Below are 26,289 nucleotides of genomic sequence, written 5' to 3'. Positions count from 1 at the left end.
AATTTGCCATTACATTGAAGATTTATAAAGGGAGAAAAGAATTTACAACTATGAATATGATCCTTCTGCTATATATATTCCTTTATTTTCAAATATATAATATTCCTAACTTTATAACATATAGCTTTTTTGTTTTGTTTATCAATTACAAGTTTGAACTATTCTTAATCTAACAAACATGTTTTTGCTATGTGCAGCAACAAGTATTTAAACTGTTCATCAAGTTTTCTTGCAATTGATAAACTTATTCATCTTTGTCCTTCACAACAGATATGGGAGCTGTTATCCCAATTCCTATAAAATACAACTACTTGAATTGCAGAGAGTTTACTAATGAAACAGAAAGATAATCCTGTATGTACACACAATGACATTGTGAGCTACGCACACAACACACCTATACACACACACTAAATTGTACATATATACTTACTTCCATAAATATCACCAAATACATAGTAGCACTGTTCAGAAAATGTTATTTTGTTCACAGTATGTCGAATATATCCAGCTTTTAATAAATTACATGCATATTTTCTAGCATCCCTTCGATCAGTAAAGCCTTCTAGATGAGTAAATAACCAATCAACTAAATCAGATCCTGAAACAAAGAAGGTTTGTTGCATTACACACCAAAAATCTATATACAGTGGATTCATTTATTTTTCGCAGGTACTTACCAATTTCAGTGGATTAACGAACAATTGTATTTTAATGAAAAATATATGTCATGCTTTTGCCAAAGTCTAGATCTGCATACTTGAATTAATAATTATACTATGTAGAACATTTAAATTTGTTAACAACCTGATTTTGTACTTCAGCATGATTTTATGTATTGTTTTTATCCTGATGGCGGTGGCACCGAAACATGTCGATCAATAAAGTTCTGCAGCAGTCCCTTAAGTGTTGTTAAGACTCTCTACATTTTATGTTTTTTATCACAACGACCCTGCATACCCCCAGGTATCCACTTTATGGACTCTACCGTACTACAGACTCACCAGGTGTTGGTTCACTTTCGTTTGTAATTGATTTAAATTTGTTATTCATTGATACCCTCAAAATCTATTAAAATTGGTATCCAATCACAGTTCAAAAGAAAACAATTTACATAATAATTATACATTCTATAAATATTTATTTAAAAGTATGAAATTTTCAGTGGAGCAGAATTGTCATATGATCAAATAGTCTACTGTTCACTGTAAGTTGACTTCTAAATATGTTTTGTGTTTGATATTTTGGTAGGGTGCTTTATTATTAACTTATAACATTGAACTTCTATTTCATTCAAATATATTTACAACAAAATAGATTTCTTATATCTCTGTATTTCAATATTTCATTTTAATCTTATTCTGTCTAATTCTATGCCTGTATTACTGCATGAACAGTGTATTAACTTCTCAATTTCAATCTTAAATCATTAATTTTTTTGGTAATTGATATTTTGTACACAACTTACAATCCATTACTTGCAGTGTTATTCTTACCTATAAAAGCATTGGGTATTGTAATTTTTAGCCACATTCGGTCTCTAATTTCAAGACCAGAATCTGGTTGTGCCATTGCCTTGACAACAGTGGCCATATCTGTGTTAGTGGTTAAATTCAAATCATCAAATCCTGAAAAAGAAATTCAATTATAAAGATGTTTTATTTTATTGATATTTTATTAGGCATGTCTGTAGTTTTTTTGTTGTTGTTGTGAAGTCCCCTGCCAACTCTGTGGTTTATTTTTGGATGTATTTCTTTGTATCGATCCAATGAGTTAAGCCCTATTCAACTGATATTTATAGTTTGTTACAGCACTGTCCCAGGTTAGGAGGAGTGTTGGGCCACACTAAAATATGTAACCCTGCCCCATTATGTGTGTGCCTGTCAGGATCCTGTAATTCAGTGGTTGCCTTTTGTTGATGTGTATCATATTTGTCTTTTCGTTCATTATTTTGTACATGAATTAGTCCATTATTTTTTCTTGATTGAAATGCTTTACATTTGTCTTTCTTAACAATGGTTCAATTACTGGTGTTTTTTATAGTTGTTTCTTTCTCATTTTTGTTTTATGTTTAGTAACAGAGAACTTTATTTGTTCATTAAATGTTACTGTGTTACATGATTGTTACAGATTAAACTTACGTTCGGAGTCAGGTAACGAACTGGTTAATGATGAACTCGTTGATGTCATATTACTAATTGAAGGACTAGGTCCACCAATACCATGCATGAAGTTTTGTTGCATTGCTGTAGTGTGTGCTACCCACGCAGATGGATCAATAGGTCGCACAGGTTCTTGTCGAGGGACTGTAAAATATCCTTTCGGACTAGGATCCCAACATTTGGCTACGACTAGTGTAATTGGACTGTAAAATAAATGAATATCAATATTATGATACAAGTTTTTTTTATTGTAAATCAAAGATCTGAAATGTTTTTACCTTTTATGAATACAAAAAAACAAATTCATCATAATATATGGTTTCTTAAAAACTCAATGTTTAAGAATAAAACATGGGGAAACTCTTATCACAGAAATTCCACACTTCTCACATGGTAAAGAGGCTTTTTAAGTAAACTATCGTTTTAACTTAGATTTCAGGGCACAAGTATAAATATTCTGTCAGGTTTATACTTCAATAATTCTTATATGATTTGCATATCTATAAATACTTGAATTGGATTGGTCAATTAGAATTTTTCTCTAAGTTTACACTTCGATAAACCATGTTTCCGAAACTACTTTTGTAATCTATTCATGCGCGATACACAAGCTTGCAGTGATCCCGGGATTTTCAGCAAATTGAGATTAAAAAACAATTGCATAACAGTTGTGACTATTCTAGTGCATACATAACAAAAAAAGAAAAAAATTTATTGCACTAAAGCTTCGAAAATGTACAAAAATTAAATTTAATAAAATTCCGCGAAATTTCATGAAGGATTTGGCGAATTTACGTCATGGCAAAACACGACGTCATACGAATGGAAATTTCCAAGGGAAAGATTATTTCGTTACGTGTACGCTTCAAATTCGGATAGAATTTAATTAAAATGAAGTTTTTGAGGTAGGTGCTATTTCATTTAAGATTACGTTGTATTTATCGGACATTTATGGTTTTTAGAAAGTCAAGATGGCGGCGTACTCCTTAGTTACGACTTGCCATTGTGCTTTGGATGGTAAATATATATAGTAGCCATCAACCAAAAAATTTTTGGCTGAAGAATTATAAGGATTAAACACATTTTTTCTAGAGGTTATTGATGTGTAAACCGGGGCTCTTACTCACAAACTCAACATAAAAGTCCTTCGGACTTTTATTCAGTTTGTGAGTAATTCGCCCCAGTTTACACATCAATAACCTCTAGAAAAAATGTGTTTAATCCTATAATACTACTAAACTAACAAAATACAAACTAATAACAGATAAAAAGCTGAAAATGGTGGGAAAACATTCAGATATACAAAACTAATTGTAAAAGGATCTAGTTAACAAAGAATATAGTGAAGACATCCGAACTTAACAAGTTTTCAAACAATGGTGGAACAGTGAAGTGACCTTGTAAACTAACTAATAACCAGATGCTTTATACGACCGCAGAGGTTGAACCCTGAACGGTTGGGGCAAGTATGGACACAACATTCAAGCTGGATTCAGCTCTAAATTTGGATTGTGATTAAATAGTTGACACAGCATAGGTTTCTGACACAGAATGAATGTGGTCTAATGAACTTTAAAAAAAAATTTTGCCTTTGAGCAATTCACTATGCCGTTGAATATTAATCCTCTCAAAAAAATGTTTGAAGAAATTTTCTTTTTATTTATGAAATCTGAAATGAAAAATTGACCCCCCAAATTTTTTCAAATCCCTCTTTCCCTTATTTCAAAACTGATCTCAATTCAAATTTCTAAATTTCTAATGAAGTTTGCAACAATAATTACTCATTTAAATACATCATAAAATATTAAAATGTAAAAAAAGTGCTTGTTATCACTGAATGGTAAAGATTGTTTTAATCTATCAGTTGGTAGTAAAAGTGAATATACATTGTATATTGTATAAAACAATGATTTAAGTTGATTCAACTACTATTCTGGACAAAGAAAGATAACTCCAATTGAAATCCAATTGGAATTTCTTGCTATTGCACAATATTGTGCAATTAGATATTTCTTGCTATTGTGCAATACTGTGCAATTGAAAATATTTGCTATTGCACAATACTGTGCAATTGAAGATTTCTTGCTATTGCACAATACTGTGCAATTGAGGATTTCTTGCTATTGCTGAATACTGTGCAATTGAAAATTTCTTGCTATTGCACAATACTTAATATAATAATTTTGGATCCTGATTTGGACCAACTTGAAAACTGGGCCCATAATCAAAAATCTAAGTACATGTTTAGATTCAGCATATCAAAGAGGCCCAAGAATTCAATTTTTGTTAAAATCAAACTTAGTTTAATTTTGGACCCTTTGGACTTTAATGTAGACCAATTTTAAAACGGGACCAAAAATTAAGAATCTACATACACAGTTAGATTTGACATATCAAAGAACCTCAATTATTAAATTTTTGATGAAATCAAACAAAGTTTAATTTTGGACCCCGATTTTGACCAACTTGAAAACTGGGCCCATAATCAAAAATCTAAGTACATTTTTAGATTCAGCATATCAAAGAACCCCAAGGATTCAATTTTTGTTAAAATCAAACTAAGTTTAATTTTGGACCCTTTGGACCTTAATGTAGACCAATTTGAAAACGGGACCAAAAATTAAGAATCTACATACACAGTTAAAAATCGGCATATCAAAGAACCCCAATTATTCAATTTTTGATGAAATCAAACAAAGTTTAATTTTGGACCCTTTGGGCCCTTTATTCCTAAACTGTTGGGACCAAAACTCTCAAAATCAATACCAACCTTCCTTTTATGGTCATAAACCTTGTGTTTAAATTTCATAGATTTCTATTTACTTATACTAAAGTTATGGTGCGAAAACCAAGAAAAATGCTTATTTGGGTCTCTTTTTGGCCCCTAATTTCTAAACTGTTGGGACCTAAACTCCCATAATCAATACCAACCTTCCTTTTGTGGTCATAAACATTGTGTTTAAATTTCATTGATTTCTATATACTTAAACTAAAGTAATTGTGCGAAAACCAAGAATAATGCTTATTTGGGCCCTTTTTTGGCCCCTAATTCCTAAACTGTTGGAACCAAAACTCCCAAAATCAATCCCAACCTTTCTTTTGTGGTCATAAACCTTGTGTCAAAATTTCATAGATTTCTATTAACTTAAACTAAAGTTATAGTGCGAAAACCAAGAAAATGCTTATTTGGGCCCTTTTTGGTCCCTAATTCCTAAAATGTTGGAACCAAAACTCCCAAAATCAATCCCAACCTTCCTTTTGTGGTCATAAACCTTGTGTTAAAATTTCATAGATTTCTATTCACTTTTACTAAAGTTAGAGTGCGAAAACTAAAAGTATTCGGACGACGACGACGACGACAACGTGATAGCAATATACGACGAAAATTTTTTCAAATTTTGCGGTCGTATAACCAGTGATCAATAACACTAGAAGATCTTTTAACAGTAAAAATTAATTGTCATTTACAGTTTTAAGAAACGGTTTTTTATTTTTTTATTTTAAACAACAACTAGAGGATTTTCCTTTAACTTTTCTGAGATACATTTGTGTGTATTTCAAACTAATGAAGTCTGTATCATGATTTTTATGTGTTTAAAACTATAAACTTTTCTTCAAAATTTCACGAGTATTCTTATGGTAAAACAGTTCTTCCACGACTAGAATGATTGACAATTGTTCACTCAGTCCGGAGTTTTATCACCTACCCAGGTTTTTGTACAGCTTCTCTCAGAACTCGAACTGCATCATCATTACTTAAATTTTCAAAACTAATGCCGTTGACTTCTAAAATCATATCACCAGGTTCTATACGACCATCCTGAGCTACAGCACCACTGAAAAACAAATTCATTTATTAATTAAAAGTCACATATATCAGTCAACAGCAATATTTCATGATAAATATTAACTTTTTTTCTTAACAACTTAAAACATTGCATCTTAATATACCTGAATAATATATACTATGCTTGTACATACTACTGAGATGAATTTTTACTTAAAAGTAAGCATTTGATATGCAGCTTTACATGAGTCGTTTATATGAAAAAGAAACACAACCCCTCAATAAATGAATAATTTTTGTAACAGTTGTTGTGTAGTTGTATTTGAATTTGTACTTTTTAAAATACATCCATTATTTACATAAAAAAAATGATATTTAATTATGAGCCAGAAAAACCATGTTTGACAGTGGTTGCAGATAGATTAATGCTATCAAATGGATGACAAAACCAGTAAGTATGCGCTACCAGACCATTGAGGTTGTCACTTCCTAATGATTTGACCCTGTCTGATACTGCTTAATCAGATAATCCTCATGCTTGTTAATTCTGAATCTTCTTTATTTCATGTATTAGAAGAGTATACTATGTATTGATTTATTTGAACAAAATATAGTTTAAACTAATGTTCATGTGCCATAAATTAAGCTGTTCACAAAAAGACAATCTTACCCTTTCATAATAGAACCAACATATATACCACCATCACCACCTTTGTTACTTTGGCCTACGATACTGATTCCTAAAAAGTTGACTGTGTCTGAAATAGAAAGAAGATGAATATCATTTATTCAATCAATGCAGTTTACCCCCACAGTTTGAAGCTTAAATTTTCAAGACTTTGCAAACTTCATAATTGTTTCAATGTTTACCTGTGTAATTCAGAGTATGCTTTTTTTAGTGCTTTGTCAATTTGTCAGTTATTTGGATTTCTCACCTTTCATATTTTGTGATTTGTTCTACTTCTCATGATTCTCTGATTTCTCATGCATTTTATTACAATCAGACTTGAAAAGTAATCTTAAATTGTGATGGTCTTGTCTTTACTAAAGAAGCTGTCTCAATATTGTAACCTGTTGCTTTTTTACATCATATTAAAAAAACTCAGATGTATCCACAAATATGTCAAACAAGAATGTGTCCATAGTACACAGATGCCCCACTCACACTATCATTTTCTATGTTTAGTGGACCCAGAAAATGGGGTAAAATCTCTTATTTGGCATTTAAATTAGAAAGATCATATCATAGGGCACATGTGCACTAAGATTCAAGTTGATTGGACTTCAGCTTCATCAAAAACTACCTTGACCAAAAACTTTAACCTGAAACAGGACAGACGGATGAACAGACAAACGTACAGAAGGACAGATAATGGACCCACAGACCAGAAAACATAATACCCTTCTACTATTGTAGATGGTGCATAAAAAAAAAGATTTTTGGTTTTGTTTGGCAAAGTTATTTTACAGTATTTTATGTAATATTGTCTCATGTCCAAATCTATCAAATCCTGCTTTGTTATCTGTATTTAAAGACTTGTCCGTATGCCTAATAACAGTCTTATTTCTAAATACTGTAAATTCAGAAGTTTTTATTATTGCAAAAAATGCGACTGAGTTGTAAACACAATAATTTAAACTAGCATTTTGAAATATTTCATATGAATAAAACAGGATTTTTCTCAATATCGTAACAATTTAAATCGCATTTAAGTCTAAAATGACAAAATCGCAATAATTTCTGAATTTACAGTAAATGAAGAATGTAACTTTAGTATTTTACATTAATGTTGATTGATTAATGATTGCTAGATGTCATATCAGTGCTAAAGAGGCTGTACAGCAATCAGGTCAAAATCTTTAACAAAAGACATGTTGCAGTCCTTGTAGCAATATTTATACCTGCCACCCCTAAATATGTTTGTGTTTCAATGTAATTTTCTTTTTAACCATACTATTTTTTAACCCCCCCTTACTTACCCATATTTAATGTAACCACAATCACATTTAAGGACATTGTTGAATCTGTAATACTACTAAAGGACGATGCCTGAAAAGAAAAAAGAAAGACATCACAATTTTGTTAGTATTGAAATTACAAATATCTCTTGTCATTAGAGTCAGTGAACATACATGTGAGCCAAATACACAAGGGTTGAAATGTTGAGCCGATAAAGCCAGGGGTCACCATACCAGGCGAAGTGAGCGACAAAGTCGCTCTAGGTCTCCCCACTTCGCTCTAGAGAAGCTCCAGGGAGAAGTTTATGTCGCCCTCGATTTTCAGTAAAATTCCCCAATGTCACCTCATGATTTTTGAGAAATTCTCGATTCAAACGTAAACGACCGATAGGTATTGAAATACAAAGCATGTTTCCCCAAATTCAGAACTGATTTCTCCGCGATAGTATCATACATCAACGTAAAAATTGCATGCCCGGGTGTACTATAAGCAAGAAAAAAGAAAAATCTCGATTTTGTTATGATTGTTTATTGTCCGCCATCTTTGTTATTGAAAATTGTAGATGGCGCCATTTCATCTTTTCATCTCTCATCATTTACCTTATCCATATTGAAATGCACTATTAATTTTTATGTTCTTATATTTACTGACAAAATGTGATGTCTCATAAAAAAATTCAGATTTCTATTCAAAAACGGAATATTATCAACTGGTATTCGCTTGTATTTTTACTACGTATGTAGTTACCTTAAGAACGCTGCCGGGAACCAGCACAACAATTATAAACTACAAAACGCAGTCGGTTTTTTGTTCAAGATTTTGTTTTACAGACTGATACATGTGCTTTGTTTCAGCTAAAGGTCCTTTAAACAGTATTTCAATGAATATCTGCTTATTAATTTGATAAGGAACGGCAATATTTACTTCCAAAGTCGTATATTTTTGAAAACACATGTCAAACAGTTTTCTCTCTGAATTCTTATTAAATATTATTTTAACAACAAATGCATTTTGAATCATGATCTTAGCTATGAAGGACAGTGAAACCGTATTTTAACTTTTCTTAATTGAATATCATTTTTGTTTTAAAAGGTTCTTGGACTTGGTTTAATTTTAAAATCTTTGAAATGCAGCATAATTTGATCCAGGTCAAATCTTCAATTCATTCAGACCTACCAGAATAAACATAGCTCTTATGTCACTAACTTATGGTCCTTATGTCATGATATTTTTTGACAATTTGTATAGGATCACATTTACATAAAAAAAGTATTTCAGACTACAAGCATGGCAAGACAAGGACTTACAAAATGTACTTCCTTAGCAATTGTCATGAAAAAATGATTAGAAAAGTAACAACAAATTTTATTCAATAAAAGTATAAACGCGATCTGTTGATTTTCCCTGAAGTCTCCCTGTTGGGCCTTCACTTCTCCCTGAAGTCTCCCTGTTGGGTCTTCACTTCTCCCTGTTTGGCTGCCAGGGAGAAGTGACTTCTCCCTATAATTTTGAAGTGTGGTGACCCCTGAAAGCTTCAAGGAATAATCAAAATTTAGAAATTTTTTGGTGCATTAATTATTGCAATAGCTGAACGATGGTACACAAATTGTGTAAAATTCATATAATTTCAGAACATACTGAGTACTGCCAAATCTTTAAGTGCAAAACCTTTTCAATCAAGTTATTTGCAATAATAAAATTGTCAAAGATGTTTCTGAATAAAAGTATGTTAATCTAGAAATAACATTTGTGTTAAATATATATGCCAATTGTAGATTTGAAACCATAACTTGATTGTGCATTTAGAAGTTTAACTCTCTAGCTAATTGTTAAAATGTACACTGTTCAAAGTGTGTCTTATATTGTAAGCCCATGCAATGCATTAATTTAGAAAGTGCACAGATTTTCAAAACTTGCCAGTAGCTGTTGAGAATGCTCAATGTACTAGTAATTAATTTAAAATCTCATTATACTGTTTACTAATTAGCATTTGAAAAGTTGTCAAAGTTTTTTTTTTTTATTCTAACTAAGAATACTTTTAAATTGTTCCCTACCTTAATAAATCCCTACATCTCCATTTACAAATTACAAATATCATAAAATCTAACATGCCTTACATTTTATTAATACAACTAAATTTCATTCAATTATAAGAAGCATATGTCCACTGAAATAAATTGTTCATCTAAAAACGTGTTGCATCATCAAATTATAAAAGTTTGATGTATAATAATGAATCGCTTTGAAAAATAAATTATTATCAAAAACATTAGATATCTATATTATGTTCAGGCAAACCAGCCTGCTTTATTCAAAGCATTTACACTTACCACCTAGAACATATTTTAATGTGAAGAATAGCAATTAAAATAGAGTGTTCAAATATTTTTTAATCTAGTCACATATCGGTTATTTTTTGTTTTGTTAATTGTCAATGTGTTTGTGTCTAAACTCACTAGTAATATATTTTGACAGTCTTAGACCTAGAAACTGATCATCTCATTGTTACTGAGTGTGAATTCTTATGTCCAGTGATGCATGCATAGCAGGAAACGCTTACTCTGAATTTGACGCTACTTTTGAAATTCATGCAATTCCCTCAGTTTGTTTGTTTTCTTATTTTGTCCCTATTTAATCAATTTAAAAGATTTTAATAATGGTAAACTACTGTAACCTTAAAATTGCATATAATGCTTTGTTCAGCAGTATTCGACCTTTTTAGGACCAGCATAAGCACAAAGCATAAATAAACAATTGTTGCAGAAAGCATGTCATGGAACAATTATTTGTATTTGTTTGCTATACACTTGTCACTTCTGTGTAATTACCCGACTAATAGGGGGCATCCGATGTTTCCGTCTTTGTCGTCTCTTTTGACGGCCATATTTTGAGGCAGTTCGGTTGGTTGTGTCTGTGACTGTAGAAAATCGACTGTCATCGTCGGTATCAAAGAAACTAGTGGTGTCTATATCACTACTGAGCACGGTGGAAGAATCGTATGAATGACCATGATGTTTACTGTGACCGTTAGTTCGAGGTGGACCTGAAACATACAAAAAAGAAATGAATATCATCTTCAGTGTTCATCCAGATGATCCTACTTCTAACTTTCTAACAATTAACAAAAGGATCTGTTCAAGATCAATAAATCAAAGCACTGTAAGCGCTGTAGGCAGTTAACCAAAAACCAAGCCAAACATAATTATAAAAACTGTTGCAACGTTGCTTCAATTTTTTTTTAAAGATTTTTAAAAAGAACAAACATTTAACATTCATATATTGTACATTTATGTTCATTTAATGAATTAATCATTTAGGCAAATAATTCATATTTTGTCGAAGTTTTTTAAAGCAACGCATATATCAAGTATATTTTTTTCATGGTCATAGAGTCTGCAGTGATACAAGTTTGCAATGATTGCAGTTCTTCTAGTTGATAGTTAACGTTGGTATTAGTTGACTGTTAGTAGTTCAAGTTGACTTTAGTACGAGCTTGTAAAAGTATGAATGGACTTGCTTCCATGGAAAGAAAACTGAGTTTGTGTTCAACAGTACAAAAGTTATGAGACACACATCAGACAAATGTTTAATACTACAGGGATTAAAGGTGAGGTCTGTCTAACCTGTCCATAGTAAATGTAAATGTCCCCCACATTCACCCCAAGTCTATGATTTCTGAGTTTGGAATAAAATGACAGGTAATTATAAAAACAGTTGGTCAAACATTCTTCGGCTTGAAAGATATGTTTTCTTTAAAATGAGCCATATGAAAATGAAAATTTTTATAGGACCAGAAATAATTCAAATTATAATTAAGGTAAATTCTTTAAACCTACTAATTATTTTCCATCAATAAATTTTTTTAATTATCAAAAAAATGATTGTAACATAATGCTGTTACGAAGTCTTCCAAACAAAGTTCCCATAATTATTCATTCCCATGGTCGCCTGAAATTGGACAAGGTCTAGTACATGTTGGTTAGGTCTAGCAAAGAGACATGCATATGTGACGTCCATGAGATTGACATTGTATGTCATTCAATCTTTTTGAAATGACAAACACGAATGAATATGGCAGATTTTACAATAAGAAGGAATTATTGTTTTTTTGTATCCATCAAAAAAGCAATTGCTGAAACTGTGAAACAGACTGTGTAATATTAATGGAGTAATGAATTATGTTATTGAATAAAATGTGTCTTTCTGAGTAAATAAAAATAAAAATTACTCTGTGTTTGTGTTTTTTGTTAGAATTAGAGGGTTTTCAATTTCAAAATATTGGACATGGAATAGACATCATGACCTACTTTACTGACATCCAGCTTATTTGGAGTGGAATTTTGAAGTATTATTTATAAGTTGAGCCTAATAACATGGACTTATATTTTAATAAAAAGTCTTCTTTTGTGTTTTAATCATAACTTTAAGGCAGATTTTTATTGGTAAAGGCTAAAAAAGGTAATTTAATAATATTGTTGCTAACGTCACGTCTTTTCCGTCCATTGTGGTATGTCACGATCCCAATTTTCCTTTTGGTTCTCAGACAGGCCATTGTAGTTATTTTTATCCCGGGTTTTATAAATAATTGAAAATAGCAATCATATTAAATTTGGATGACGTAAGGGGGTCAAAGGACTTGAGGAATCAATATCATTGGCTGTTTTATTTTTTGCGAACGTTACTACTTGAGGTTTCCGTCCAAATCAGTGTCACGTGAGCAACATATATTTAGATCTGTAACTCTCCTGTATAGGAGTTACGATATCGCCCTTTGCAGAAATAGATTCGGAGTCAGTTTCTTCACATGATGGGGTAGCAAAGAAGGTAAGTTGTATGTAATATCGTTACAAGAGGACCTTAAATGTATTCCGTCCATCAAAAAGACGTTCGCAACAAAACGTAATGTCATGATAGTAGATGTTGCTAATGTTACTATTACGAATTGGTTTCTTGTGTATTCATTTGATATAAAGTACACCTGCAAATGACATTCTGTATATTTAGAAATTCTAAACCAGACTGTACAATTTTATTACTCCAGGCATATATTAAACATCACTGTGTGCATACATTTTAACTTTTAAAGATGTTGTTGCTCATGTGACATGTCCAAATGTCGCTAATGTTACTCATTTTTGTCTCCGTCACGTTAGCAACATGAAAGTAGGAGACAGAACACAATACTGTAAAATCTGCCATATGGTTTAGTTTAGGAGTTGGTATTTCAATCTTATACAAGTTCTCAAAACACACACAAGAGGGGGTGGGTGACCCTAGGGACTACCCTTATATTTCATTTAATGTGTTATCTTGTCCCATACATATAAGTTCTCAAACAGGAGGGTGTACAGTGACCATAAGGACCCCCTTATAATTCATTTGATTTGTAATATTGTCCCATACATAAAAATATATTGTTTAAGATTGTGGATCTCGACCGTTATAAATTCTCAAACAGAAAGGGGTAGAGTGGCCCCACGAACTCCACCTATATTTCATATGATTTGTTATATTGTCCCATACATGAATATATATGGTTTAGGGGTGGGGATCTCGACCGTTTCCAAGTTCTCAAATAGGAGGGGTGGGGTTACCCGCAGGGAATCCCCCTATATTTCATTTGATTAGTTAAATTGTCCCCTACATGAAGATATATGGTTTAGGGGTGGGGATCTCGACCGTTACCAAGTTCTCAAACAGGAGGGATGGGGTGACCCCCAGGGACTCCACCTATATTTCATTTGATTATATATATATTGTCCCATACATGAATAAATATGGTTTAGGGGTGGGGATCTCGACTGTTTCCAAGTTCTAAAACATGGAGGGGTGGGGTGATCCTAGGGACTTCCCCATTATTTCATTTGATTAGTTATTTAGTCTCTGACATACATGAATGTATATGGTTGAGGGGTGGGGATCTCATCCGTTTCAAAGTTATCAAACAGGAGGAGGTAGAGTGGCCCAATGGACTCCACCTATATATCATATGATTTGCTTACATTCAGGTATCATATAATATAGTTGCACTATTTGTGCCTGTCCCAAGTCAGGAGCCTGTAATTCAGTGGTTGTCGTTTGTTTATGTGTTACATATTTGTTTTTTGTTATTTTTTTTTATATAAATAGGGCCGTTAGTTTTCTCGTTTGAATTGTTTTACATTGTCTTATCGGGGCCTTTTATAGCTGACTATAGTGTATGGGCTTTGCTCCTTGTTGAAGTCCATACGATGACCTATAGTTGTTAATGTCTGTGTCATTTTGGTCTCTTGTGGATAGTTGTTTCATTGGCAATCATACCACATCTTTTTTTTTTTTTATATAAGAAAGTTCCAGCTATTTTAAATGACCTATCAAAATGGAGAAGAAAAAAATACCCCTTGAAATTGCAGTAATATGTTTAACTTTAAAAGCATCTAACATGCATTACCAACATTTATCACTGATAAAGAAAATTTATACTGTTACCAGGAACATATATATTGTCAGATAAACTGTTCCCAGCTGTCACATTGTATTGGATTTTGACATTAAAATTCGTGTACAAAATATTTTCTGCTTTTTCTTTCTTTTACATATATGTTTTGGTTTTCAATTCTAGTGTTTATATTTCTTTACCATGCAAAGATGTATTTTGTCACCTTCTGGATTTTTTAGTTAATAGCCAAAACCCGGGATTACCCTTATCCGCTTATGGAATCGGATCCGATATTGTAATTGTCTTCTCGCGGCAGCCATTTTGTTTTCAATGTTGTTTTTAACAGATAGTGAGATACGATTTTACTCGGATTTACACATTATATGTCGGCGATTTTCTGTATAAAGCTAGCGGTTGAACAAATTGAACATCGCTGTCATAAATAGTAATGATGAAAATAAGTTTGAGATCGTTTATTAGATCGAAACTTTGGTAAAAACGTTTGCAAAGTTATTTTTTTATTTTCTTTCAAGGTCCGTCGGGCATGTCGGGCGTAGCTAGTAACCAAGTAGAAAGTCCGACTGCAAAAGTGGAATGTCGCAGACCTCGGACAATCGCTAATTTGAACCCCTGCGTCCAAATTGAAAAGATACGAAAATTTCGTCTTCTAATTCAAAATTGCCGCCAACAGCGTGATCAGTTGAACTTATATTAATAGACTACTGACGTAGTTGACTACGTATTGATGACACAATATTCCTACGACTTTTGCAATTTGGGAAATCTTAACTACTTGTCTTTAGAGATTTACGGCGATTAAATATTTCATACATTTGTTCTTTGACATCTTAGCCAAAAGCTCGGGGGACAATAAACTACATAAGGATTCCTAATGTGCTCTACTTTCTATGTGCAACTTCAAAACTTTTGGGAAAATCGACGATCATTTAAGGTTTTTCTGGTCATATTTTTTGTAATCCAGAATGAAAAGTATGAAAAAACTGTCCAATAAGTTATAAATAACCATAGTAGCCAGCTAGATGATAACAATGGCACGTATTTCAGCATTTATTGGGTAGAACACAAATCCAGGGTGCTCGCATAAGGCAGCTTAACTGCCTAAAAATGTATATTGGATAAGATTACTGTCCCTTCAACATATCTTACAACACTTTTATTTCAATTATTACAGCACTATCATGACAAAACAGCATTATGTAAAATGTATATCAAATCCTTATGTTTTATATAAGTCTGACTTGAATAACATAAACCATGTAGGAAGTTTATTATCATAATAAACATAAACAATACTTTTATACAATTATATATCAGTATTTATTAATAAGTTTTCCACAGATAAAAGACCTTGTTGTGTGTAAAATTAGTTATTATATAATTTTTATCTGTTGATATAAAAATATGATATTGCTGAAGATGAAATTCTTACAATTATCTGCTGTAATAAGTCACATAAATAAACCTTCCAAGTGCATATGGCACTCTTTACTGAATGATTTAATCAACGATCAAAGATTTAATACAAAGAACTTCTTAAAAACGTTCAAAACCTAAAAACAGAGGCTTATAATTTACAGTAAATAAACAGTTATAGTAATAAACCCACATCTGTTAACATTTGTAACATTGTATTTATATTTACTGTTTCACTTATAAATATAACTGCAAATGCAGGGTGGAGTTTTGCAAAGAAAGTGCTTTTCAATTAACTATATAGTGATAGAAAATCTTTTATATAATAAGGTATGTTCACAAGTTGGTAGTAAATCTCAAAAATTGTGATCTTTAATAATGTTAATAGGAATGATATCTCTCACCAACAAAATTGATGAAATGCTGACATTTTAGAGCAACCAACGTTAACCCCTTCATGAAGAAGAGTGTAGATATGTAAAACAGGAATATGAAACCATTCCTTACTCATACTATGATATCTACATGTTCAGTAAACTATAAAATCTGGAATAAACCCAGAATTTGGCTTACACTGTTATATAATTGAGTTAATCATATCATAATGAACACTTTTACTAAGCATCAAGTTGATTTGACATAACATTCATGGTAAACAACCTTCACCAAAAACTTAAACCTGATCTTAAATAGACAGACAGACGGACAGACAGACAGACACACAGACTGATAATAATGCCATTCTTCTATTATAGACCTATTAGGTGGGGCATAAATAAGCATTACCAATTGGTACCTAATCTATAAGGAAGACCTTAATTGAGGGGTATTTATTGGTATTTATGACATTCAATTTCTGATCATCAATAAGTCTGTGATAACATTCATCAGTTTTTGACTTTAGCAGCAACTTTAATTCTCACTATTAGCAGCAACAAAATCTGGTAACCCAACTACCGCACTCCTGATTCACCACTTACTGAGATTTTTGTTTACACTGGTAATGGTCTACACAATAACTAAAACATCACCTTAAAAGTCAAATCTGATAACTTATCAATTATTCTTTATTATAGGTTTTTAGGGAGGATTAGGACAATTTACACATGACTGTAAATTTATCAAAGTGAACCTATTAACACTGTTTATATGTTTATGTACTTTTAATATTTAACATAAACATCCAAACCTATCAACTGCTCTATTAAGCATGTATCCTTATCATGTAAACCTGCCTGTGTTTCAGTGCATGGAAAGAGGTGTGTGTATTTACTTTAGATACTATCAAAATACATTCACCTACTTAAGACTTTAGGTGCTTGCCCAAGGGTGAAGACTATATGTACCTTTTAAGTAAACTATTTGAAGGCTTTGTTTTCATCTGTACTTTTTACAGATAAGTGAAAATTTGTAGATTTATTTGAGTCAGCTATGCAACCACAGTTCCTGTTTGGACCTTCATCAGTTTGCAACTGTTCATGATCAACTCCAGTCTTAATATAGATTAATCTCCTAAAGCAATTTACACACTTATTAAGAATCATTGATCCTAAACTGATTTTAGACACAACAAACCTGCCATAAGTTATTCTATCATTTTGTCTTTTTCTAATTTACTGATATACTGATCTTTACTACTAAACTGTAATTGTACTAAAGTGACAAACAATTACATTTTGTAAATTACATCTTTTCTCTGCCAATGCTATCCTATACTAAAATGTACACCCAAACATCTAGAAAATGTAACCTTCATTGTTTAAGATATTGACTATGATTGCTGAGACAAATTGGCTAATGTAGATATGACTTGTGTTTATCATTATAACTAATTAGTAGGTTATATCACAGATGTGAGGATAGCTTTGTCTGGGATCTCACTTCAATACACAAATTATTAAAGATTTATTGGTCCATTTCACCTGCATGAAAAGCAGGTGAAGTCATACCCTTGGGTGAATACAGTCTATATCAAGTTATACACCTTGCTATAAAGATTTTGTGGTCTATCACTTTACTTAACCTTTTTGGCGTTTCCAAAAGCTGGACAAATCATCCTCAATACCATTTCTTTAATTCAACTAAAGACAGAATATATTATTCGGTGAAAACAAATGTATAGCTTGAGTACTATATCGAAATGTTGAAGTCAAAAGAGCTGGACACAAAGATTTCTTTTGTAAGAGCCTATTAACCCCATTACTCTTGTTTTGATTGATCATACGTCCTAATACAGGAGTGAGGAGATGTTGTGTAAAAGCACCTATATTTCCAAGTGAAAGATTTCCAAATGGTTAGCTGGAGTAGATAGAAATGTGTCTATTTGTTGACTACTCTTGTCAAGCAGTAACCACAATATAAATTAATTGATTGATTGATTTGGGTTTATTGCCACTTTCATTTCAACACTATTGTGCTATTTCATAGCAGTCAGTTTTTATTGGTGGAGGAAGCAGGAGTACCCAATGAGAATCATCAATCTTTTAGTATAAATAACTAGAGGCTCTAAAGAGCCTGTGTCGCTCACCTTGGTCTATGTGCATATTAAACAAAGGACACAAATGGATTCATGACAAAATTGTATTTTGGTGATGGTGATGTGTTTGAAGTTCTTACTTTACTGAACGATTTTGCTTCTTACAATTATATCTATAATGAACTTTGCCCATTAGTAACAGAGAACTATATTTGGTAAAAATTTACATATATTTACCAAATTAATGAAAATTGTTAAAAATTGACTATAAAGGGCAATAACTCCTTAAGGGGTCAATTGACCATTTAGGTCATGTTGACTTATTTGTAGATCTTACTTTGCTGAACATTATTGCTGTTTACAGTTTATCGCTATCTATATTAGTATTCAAGATAACCAAAAACAGCAAAATTTCTTTAAAAATTACCAATTGGAGGGCAGCAACCCAACAACCAGTTGTCCAATTCATCTGAAAAATTCAGGGCAGATAGATATTGACTTGATTAACAATTTAACTTCTTGTCAGATTTGCTCTAGATGCTTTGAATTCATAGTTATAAGCCAAAAACTGCATTTTACCCCTATGTTCTATTTTTAGCCGTGGCGGCCATCTTGGTTGAATGGCCAGGTCATCGGACACATTTTTCAAACTAGATACCCCAAAGATGATTGTGGCCTAGTAGTTTCAGTGGAGATTTTGTAAAAGATTACTTAGATTTATGAAAAATGGTTAAAGATTGACTATAAAGGGCAATAACTCCTAAAGGGGTCAACTGACCATTTTGGTCATGTTGACTTATTTGTAGATCTTACTTTGCTGAACATTATTGCTGTTTACAATTTATCTCTATCTATAATAATATTCAAGATAATAACCAAAAACAGCAAAATTTCCTCAAAATTACCAATTCAGGGGCAGCAACCCAACAACCGATTGACCGATTCATCTGAAAATTTCAGGGCAGATAGATCTTGACCTGATAAACATTTTTATCCCATGTCAGATTTCCTCAAAATGCTTTGGTTTTTGAGTTATAAGCCAAAAACTGCATTTTACCCCTATGTTCTATTTTTAGCGGTGGCGGCCATCTTGGTTGGTTGACCAGGTCACGCCACACATTTTTTAAACTAGATACCCCAAAGATGATTGTGGCCAAGTTTGGATTAATTTGGCCCAGTAGTTTCAGAGGAGAAGATTTTTGTAAAAGATTAATTTAATTTATGAAAAATGGTTAAAATTGACTATAAAGGGCAATAACTCCTAAACGGGTCAACTGACCATTTTGGTCATGTTGACTTATTTGTAGATCTTACTTTGCTGAACATTATTGCTGTTTACAGTTTATCTCTATCTATAATAATATTCAAGATAATAACCAAAAACAGCAAAATTTCCTCAAAATTACCAATTCAGGGGCAGCAACCCAACAACCGATTGACTGATTCATCTGAAAATTTCAGGGCAGATAGATCTTGACCTGATAAACATTTTTATCCCATGTCAGATTTCCTCAAAATGCTTTGGTTTTTGAGTTATAAGCCAAAAACTGCATTTTACCCCTTTGTTCTATTTTTAGCCGTGGCGGCCATCTTGGTTGGTTGACCAGGTCACGCCACACATTTTTTAAACTAGATACCCCAATGATGATTGTGGCCAAGTTTGGATTAATTTGGCCCAGTAGTCTCAGAGGAGAAGATTTTTGTAAAAGATTACTTTAATTAACGAAAAATGGTTAAAAATTGACTATAAAGGGCAATAACTCCTAAACGGGTCAACTGACCATTTTGGTCATGTTGACTTATTTGTAGATCTTACTTTGCTGAACATTATTGCTGTTTACAGTTTATCTCTATCTATAATAATATTCAAGATAATAACCAAAAACAGCAAAATTTCCTCAAAATTACCAATTCAGGGGTAGCAACCCAACAACCGATTGACCGATTCATCTGAAAATTTCAGGGCAGATAGATCTTGACCTGATAAACATTTTTACCCCATGTCAGATTTGCTCTAAATGCTTTGGTTTTTGAGTTATAAGCCAAAAACTGCATTTTACCCCTATGTTCTATTTTTAGCCGTGGCGGCCATCTTGGTTGGTTGACCGGGTCACGCCACACATTTTTTAAACTAGATACCCCAATGATGATTGTGGCCAAGTTTGGTTTGATTTGGCCCAGTAGTTTCAGAGGAGAAGATTTTTGTAAAAGTTAACGACGACGGACGACGACGACGGACGACGGACGACGGACGCCAAGTGATGAGAAAAGCTCACTTGGCCCTTCGGGCCAGGTGAGCTAAAAAGACAAGGAATCAAAAATATTATATCATCCATAAGTCTACAGAAAACTGAAATTTTGTGCATGTTACATAACACTTTTTTTTATAAACAAAGATATATTTCTGATGAAGAATATGTTTCCCCATCGTTCCCCTCAGAATCACCTAACAGTATATATTATTTTCCCTCCTTGTGTATTTTTAATACTAGAGATAAAAGAATACTAAGATCCCCTGAGTTAATGTAAGATATGATTATATAACACACAGCCATCATTACAGTGTAATTTACTGGAACAGTTTATAATGTGACTGCACATGGTATGCATGTGTTATCTCTTAAAGTTATAAGCAAATGTGTAAATTTTAAAAGCATCATTTTTGTACAGAATTAATTGAAAACTTGAATAGCCTCAAATTGTTGAGATTAAAGTTTAAGAAATACTTTCAATTTGTTTTTTTGGTAGTTTTTCTCTATTGGGTTCGTTAGGATTTAAAAAGATTGAAAGATGTAAATACTAATATTAGAAGTTGTTAAAAGCTTGTTTTTCATTTCCTATTGGGCAGCAATTTGTTTATGACAATGCATGTTTTGCTGCTATCAGATTTTAACACCGATTTGAATTCATCAATTTTAATTAACTTTCAAAATTTGTTTAGATAACTATTAATCCTTTTTTTTTACATTAAGGAACACCTGTAAACCATTATAATGTGCCACCTACGGAACCATTAAATCTGACTAAAATCATTTGAACTTGCTTTTAACAGCTTATTAAAATTCATTTACACAATAAATAAATATACTGCAGTTCTTATCTATCTATCTTATTAAATACCTATCATGCAAACTTAACAGTACATTTGAATATTCAAAACCCTCTTGAATTCAAAATATAAATAAACAATTAATGTGTATATGTTTAATTTTAAATTTGACTTATTATCATCTATTGTTAATTTGAAACTTATCTTTCTATCTTATTAAATACCTATCATGCAAACTTAACAGTACATAGTATGTTGAATTCAAAATATAAATAAACTATTGACTTTTGACTAATTTTCGGCTAGTATTAATTTGGAACTTGAACTGTCATTAACTTCTATGTATTAATCACCCAATAGAGTGGAATAGTTCATTACCTTCTAGGTATTAATCACCCAATGAAGTGGAACAGTTCAATGATTTAAGATTAGAGATAAGTCTCCTTCAGGGTGGTCATTTTGTTACAGACTTATCTTTTGAAACAGTAGGAGCATGACTGGTAATATCTGATCAAACTGTTCAGGAAAAAATCTTTGTTAGTAAGAATGTATCCAGCAATTATTTTAATCTGTTCTACGACTTTAAAATTTTACTTGGCTACTGAATATATTGATATCTAGATCATTTTTCTAACACCATGCATAACTGAAAAAGTTAACTTGCAAGGTTTCATATGCAATCAATCTTACTATTTATATTTAAACTTAAAAAATTTAAATATTGCTCGCATTAATGTTCTTCAATGCATAAAGAACAGCAATTGATATCTACCTATGGACAGACCATCAAAATCCTTCCAACAAAAGGAGACAAAAGCAAAGAAAAACACAATATTGGACTTACTTTAACAATGTATACCGGTAGATTTACTGTTGTAAGTGGAAACTTTGTACTGATAAACCTGTAAATTTCAACAAACTTTTTCAGAATCCAAAACTTTAAGCAGCTTTGATATGACTACAAAACAAATCATGTATACTTCAAAGCTCTACTTACCAATAGGATCCCCTGGTCGTCGGAAATTGTGGTTATAACTGTGTTGGCGAGAACTCCGTGGACGATCTGAAAATGCATAGAATAAAGCTTTAAAACACATGAAAATTTACGTCTTGTAATCCATAAACAGAAAATTTAAGTCTTTTTTTAGAAAAAAATATTCATTATGCATTAAGACTTTGGACTATAAAATACCTTCTGACCTTTTTATTTTTAAAAAGATTAAAACTTTTTATTCAAAACACTGAACTGTATCATAAGTATTACTGAAGGAAAAAGGTTCTTGCAATTAAAAACTCTCAATTACAATTTTTTTTTCATGTGGATGTCTATGAAAAGGTTCTAATCTTTATTTTAATCCAATGAAAATGAAATATGTATTCATTTAGAATGTTAACCCCTCTTGAAAACTCTTGTTAGGCTGGTGTGAAAAATTTCAAGTATGGTAGCTAAGAAAGAAAATTTATTAAAATCTTGCTTATCAAAACAGTATTTTGTAGTTAAAATATTTTAATAAAACATCCTCGGTTTAATAAATATGTCAACTGACTGACACCTGGGTACAAATTTTATCAACACAATAACACAGATTTTGTAATAAATAGAATCATCAATGGATTTTAATAATGAATAGAATTTAACACTTTTGGTCAATAAAAGAACTGAAAGGTTTCAATTAATAGTACTAGCAATAATGTCATCATGGAGAAAGGGAATTTGAGAGTTCTGTCTACAAGAATGACTCTGCTTGTCATTGGTATACAAACTGACCAAATATTTGAACTGGTTAACTAATTTATTTAGTAGCTATAAACTAGCCATTACTTCTAAATGACATATATTAATTATTTGTTATAAACATTTTCAAATATGTGTACACAAAAATGGTCACCAAACATTTCTCTTTCTCTCTCTCTCTTTTACTACTTTTACATGTAAAATTGAGAATGGAAATGGGGAATGTGCCAAAGAGACAACAACCTGACCATAGAGCAGACAACAGCAGAAGGTCACCAACAGGTCTTCAATGCAACGAGAAATTCTGGCACCCGGAGGCGTCCTTCAGTACCTGCAATTGATAACTTAAGTTTTCTAAACAGAGATATTTTCTAAATAGTAAAAGCAAGGATTTGTATAGTCTTACTATACAAATCTTTGGTAAAAGCCATTGCAAAGATACTTTTCTAAGCTATTTCCAGTAATAGCAGTGCCGATGACCAATCACATATGTCATGTACACATGTATAACACAAGAACTTATCAAAATCATTTTTTATAATGACACAGAAACCTAACAAATATTTGTATACTTTAACAAAGACTATCCTTCCTAAACCAATCATCAAAACATATGATTTGTATATTGACTCCACACCTGAAATGATGTAGACATTGCACATGCAGAGCTCTAATGATGATACACATTACAGACATGTTCTCTCACACCTAAACACACAATTACAATTAGCATTTACATACAGTAATGTTTGTTTAGATAATTAACCCACCATTATGTTTCAAATCTTTCTACAGATGTTTGAAAATTTTCAGAAAAACCAATGTCTTATGTAACGATTAGATACATCTGTGTAGCTACAGCGGAAATAATAATGATAGCTTTGACAGATGTAAGAACGCATCAACAACGACAAGATATACACCTTACATACAGGTTGGGTGTTCACAAGTTATGGCATCATATTGGACAAGATATACACCTTACCTACAGGTTAGGTGTGGGTGATCTCACAAGTTGTGGCTTCATATAAGACGTACTATTATTCACTGGGTTTATTAGTAGGATGTTTCGTTCCACTTAAGAAACTGCCTGTACCACCAAGTCAGGAAAATGACAGTTTTTCATTTGTTTGATTTTGCCATGTGATTATGGACTTTACTTTTTGAATTTTTCTCGGAGTTCAATATATTTGTGATTTTACTTATCACTTCATTCTCTGAGAGTATGGACATTTAAGTATCTCACAAGAAGGATTTCATGCTAAAAACCAAAACAGCTGTGTACCAATTACATGGATGACATTACATTTATTATAATATAAATTTTCAATAATTGAAGACATAATAAAAGTAGAATCAATTTAAGATAGATGACAAAAGATTGACCTCATATGGTCTTACAAATATATTAGTAGTAAAATTTCAAGACAAAGTAATCAAATTTATCGCAAAAAAAGAAACAAATGTAGCTTTTAGAATTATCAGTACTGTCAAAGGACCAATAAGGTTAATATAATCAAGTAAGAATTGTAGATAACTGCAAGAAAGCAGAATCTTGCAACCCTAAACTGGTACACCTTTATTTAACTTTTCCGTGCGTAATTGGACCGTTAATTGATTTTGGTCTTACCTGTCTGACTGGGCTCTTTGTTAATTACTATTATAACAAACCAAGCCATAATTACATTTCCTCATCATAAAGATATTCAACATTGTCTATGGTCAACATTAATAATTCACATCACAATATATCACTATAGGTATATATATATGTAATGACTCATATATGACCTGGTTGGAAAGAAAGCTTTCTATTTTGCTAATCGTTCACAAATATGCAATTATTCCATAAAACTTGTATTTCCTGAGGTTGATCTATCCAAGAGTTTATTTTCAAAATGTAACTTACTTACACTAGAATGTTTTCAATTGGAAAAAACACTTTCATAAAATACACAAATTATTAAAGATTTTAACTATAAAAAGCTTTTCCTTGCATTAATTTCCAGCTATTCCTTGCATTAATTTCCAAACGCCAAAGTGCAGAACATTTCAATATATGCAAGTTTTTCGTAAAAATGTCCAATCTACTAGAAAATGTATCTCCTAAATTTTTACTCCTTCAGTTTTTTCAATATTTTCTTACAAGATCCATTCAAAGTTAAAACATTTCAGTCAGAATTCCAGATTTTAATAACACAATAGTCATTGCATTTAAAATCAACAGATGCACAACTGAGGTATAATTTCTATGTGTACATTTGTTTATAAAATACTTAAGATCAATCCAAATCTAAATCAACAATCTCATGTCGGTCAAAAAGTTTAAAAGGGTACAATACACGAATCCAATTTAACACTAAATAAATTTTAAAGCCTTCTTAACACTATAATCCTCTTGTCTGAATCATTTGAACTGATACACCATTATAACAAATAATCCTTTACTTATATAACAATTATTTAATGTCTTTTTAGACTTAAATGTTCATGCACTCTTTTAAAATCTCTTTAAATACCTATGATTCTATTTTTTTTTCCCCAATCAACAGGTAATATCCAATCCAGAGCCAGCACCTGTTTATTATTAAAATTCACCTGGTTGGAAAATTTAATTTATTTCCTACAAATTGTTCAGTTTATGAAGAAAAAAATAAACAACTTGGTGTAAAGTGTTTATGAAATTAAAAGTCTTAATTTAATTGTCAACATAGCGTGATCGTTAAATCAATTTATTCTTGATCTTTGACTCGATTCTAAACCACTTATAGACATATACCTGTCATAAAATGTCAGAACTTCAGGGATAAAAGGAAACAATTCTATCAATTACCGAACTTCTATGGTAGGATCAAATGTGATAAAGTACCAAAATAACCCAAACTCTTAGAAACTGCCAGTCACGTCAGTATTTGTCGAAGATTAACAGGCAAGGTCTGCAAACTTAGGATTAAGAAATTATCAAATTTAAAAGACAACAATATAAATCTTCTGTCAAAATGCATACTGTGAAGGCTTAAAGCTTAAACATTCTTGACAAAGTCCTTGAATTTTCATGAGAATTTTCTTGAGAAAATAAGGCCGTATAATGCCATGTGTATCAAATCTATAATAAACAATAGACCCACTGAATGTATATAGATTTGCTGAATCATTATGTAATAAATTTTCTCATTAAATTAAAAAAAAAGCTAATTTAAATATATCAACAACAAAATGTGTAAACTGAGATAACATGCATGTAACTTTTTGTTAACACATCCTATTT

General features: G+C 31.7%; 1 protein-coding gene across 7 annotated transcripts in view; it reads right to left on the bottom strand.

Annotated features, from left to right (window-relative positions):
• Window positions 1–26,289, bottom strand: part of LOC143056022 (segment polarity protein dishevelled homolog DVL-3-like) — a 54,566-nt gene that overhangs the window by 12,232 nt on the left and 16,045 nt on the right. For 6 of the 7 annotated variants that reach the window (XM_076229093.1, XM_076229090.1, XM_076229091.1 and 3 more), the window contains exons 5-12: window positions 22,284–22,349; window positions 10,738–10,952; window positions 7,930–7,999; window positions 6,620–6,707; window positions 5,870–5,998; window positions 2,142–2,365; window positions 1,497–1,628; window positions 434–601 (exon numbers count right to left, since the gene is read on the bottom strand). In XM_076229093.1, coding sequence (XP_076085208.1) covers window positions 434–601; window positions 1,497–1,628; window positions 2,142–2,365; window positions 5,870–5,998; window positions 6,620–6,707; window positions 7,930–7,999; window positions 10,738–10,952; window positions 22,284–22,349 — 1,092 coding nt within the window. Of the gene's footprint in view, window positions 1–433; window positions 602–1,496; window positions 1,629–2,141; window positions 2,366–5,869; window positions 5,999–6,619; window positions 6,708–7,929; window positions 8,000–10,737; window positions 10,953–22,283; window positions 22,350–24,651; window positions 24,821–26,289 lie in introns of those variants that run through there. The other variant, XM_076229097.1, reaches the window with a different exon arrangement.

The sequence above is a fragment of the Mytilus galloprovincialis genome, chromosome 13 (genome assembly GCF_965363235.1).
Source record: "Mytilus galloprovincialis chromosome 13, xbMytGall1.hap1.1, whole genome shotgun sequence".
Classification (NCBI taxonomy): domain Eukaryota; kingdom Metazoa; phylum Mollusca; class Bivalvia; order Mytilida; family Mytilidae; genus Mytilus; species Mytilus galloprovincialis.
Note: the sequence above shows the minus strand (reverse complement) of the source record. Positions and strands in the feature narration are given on the sequence as shown.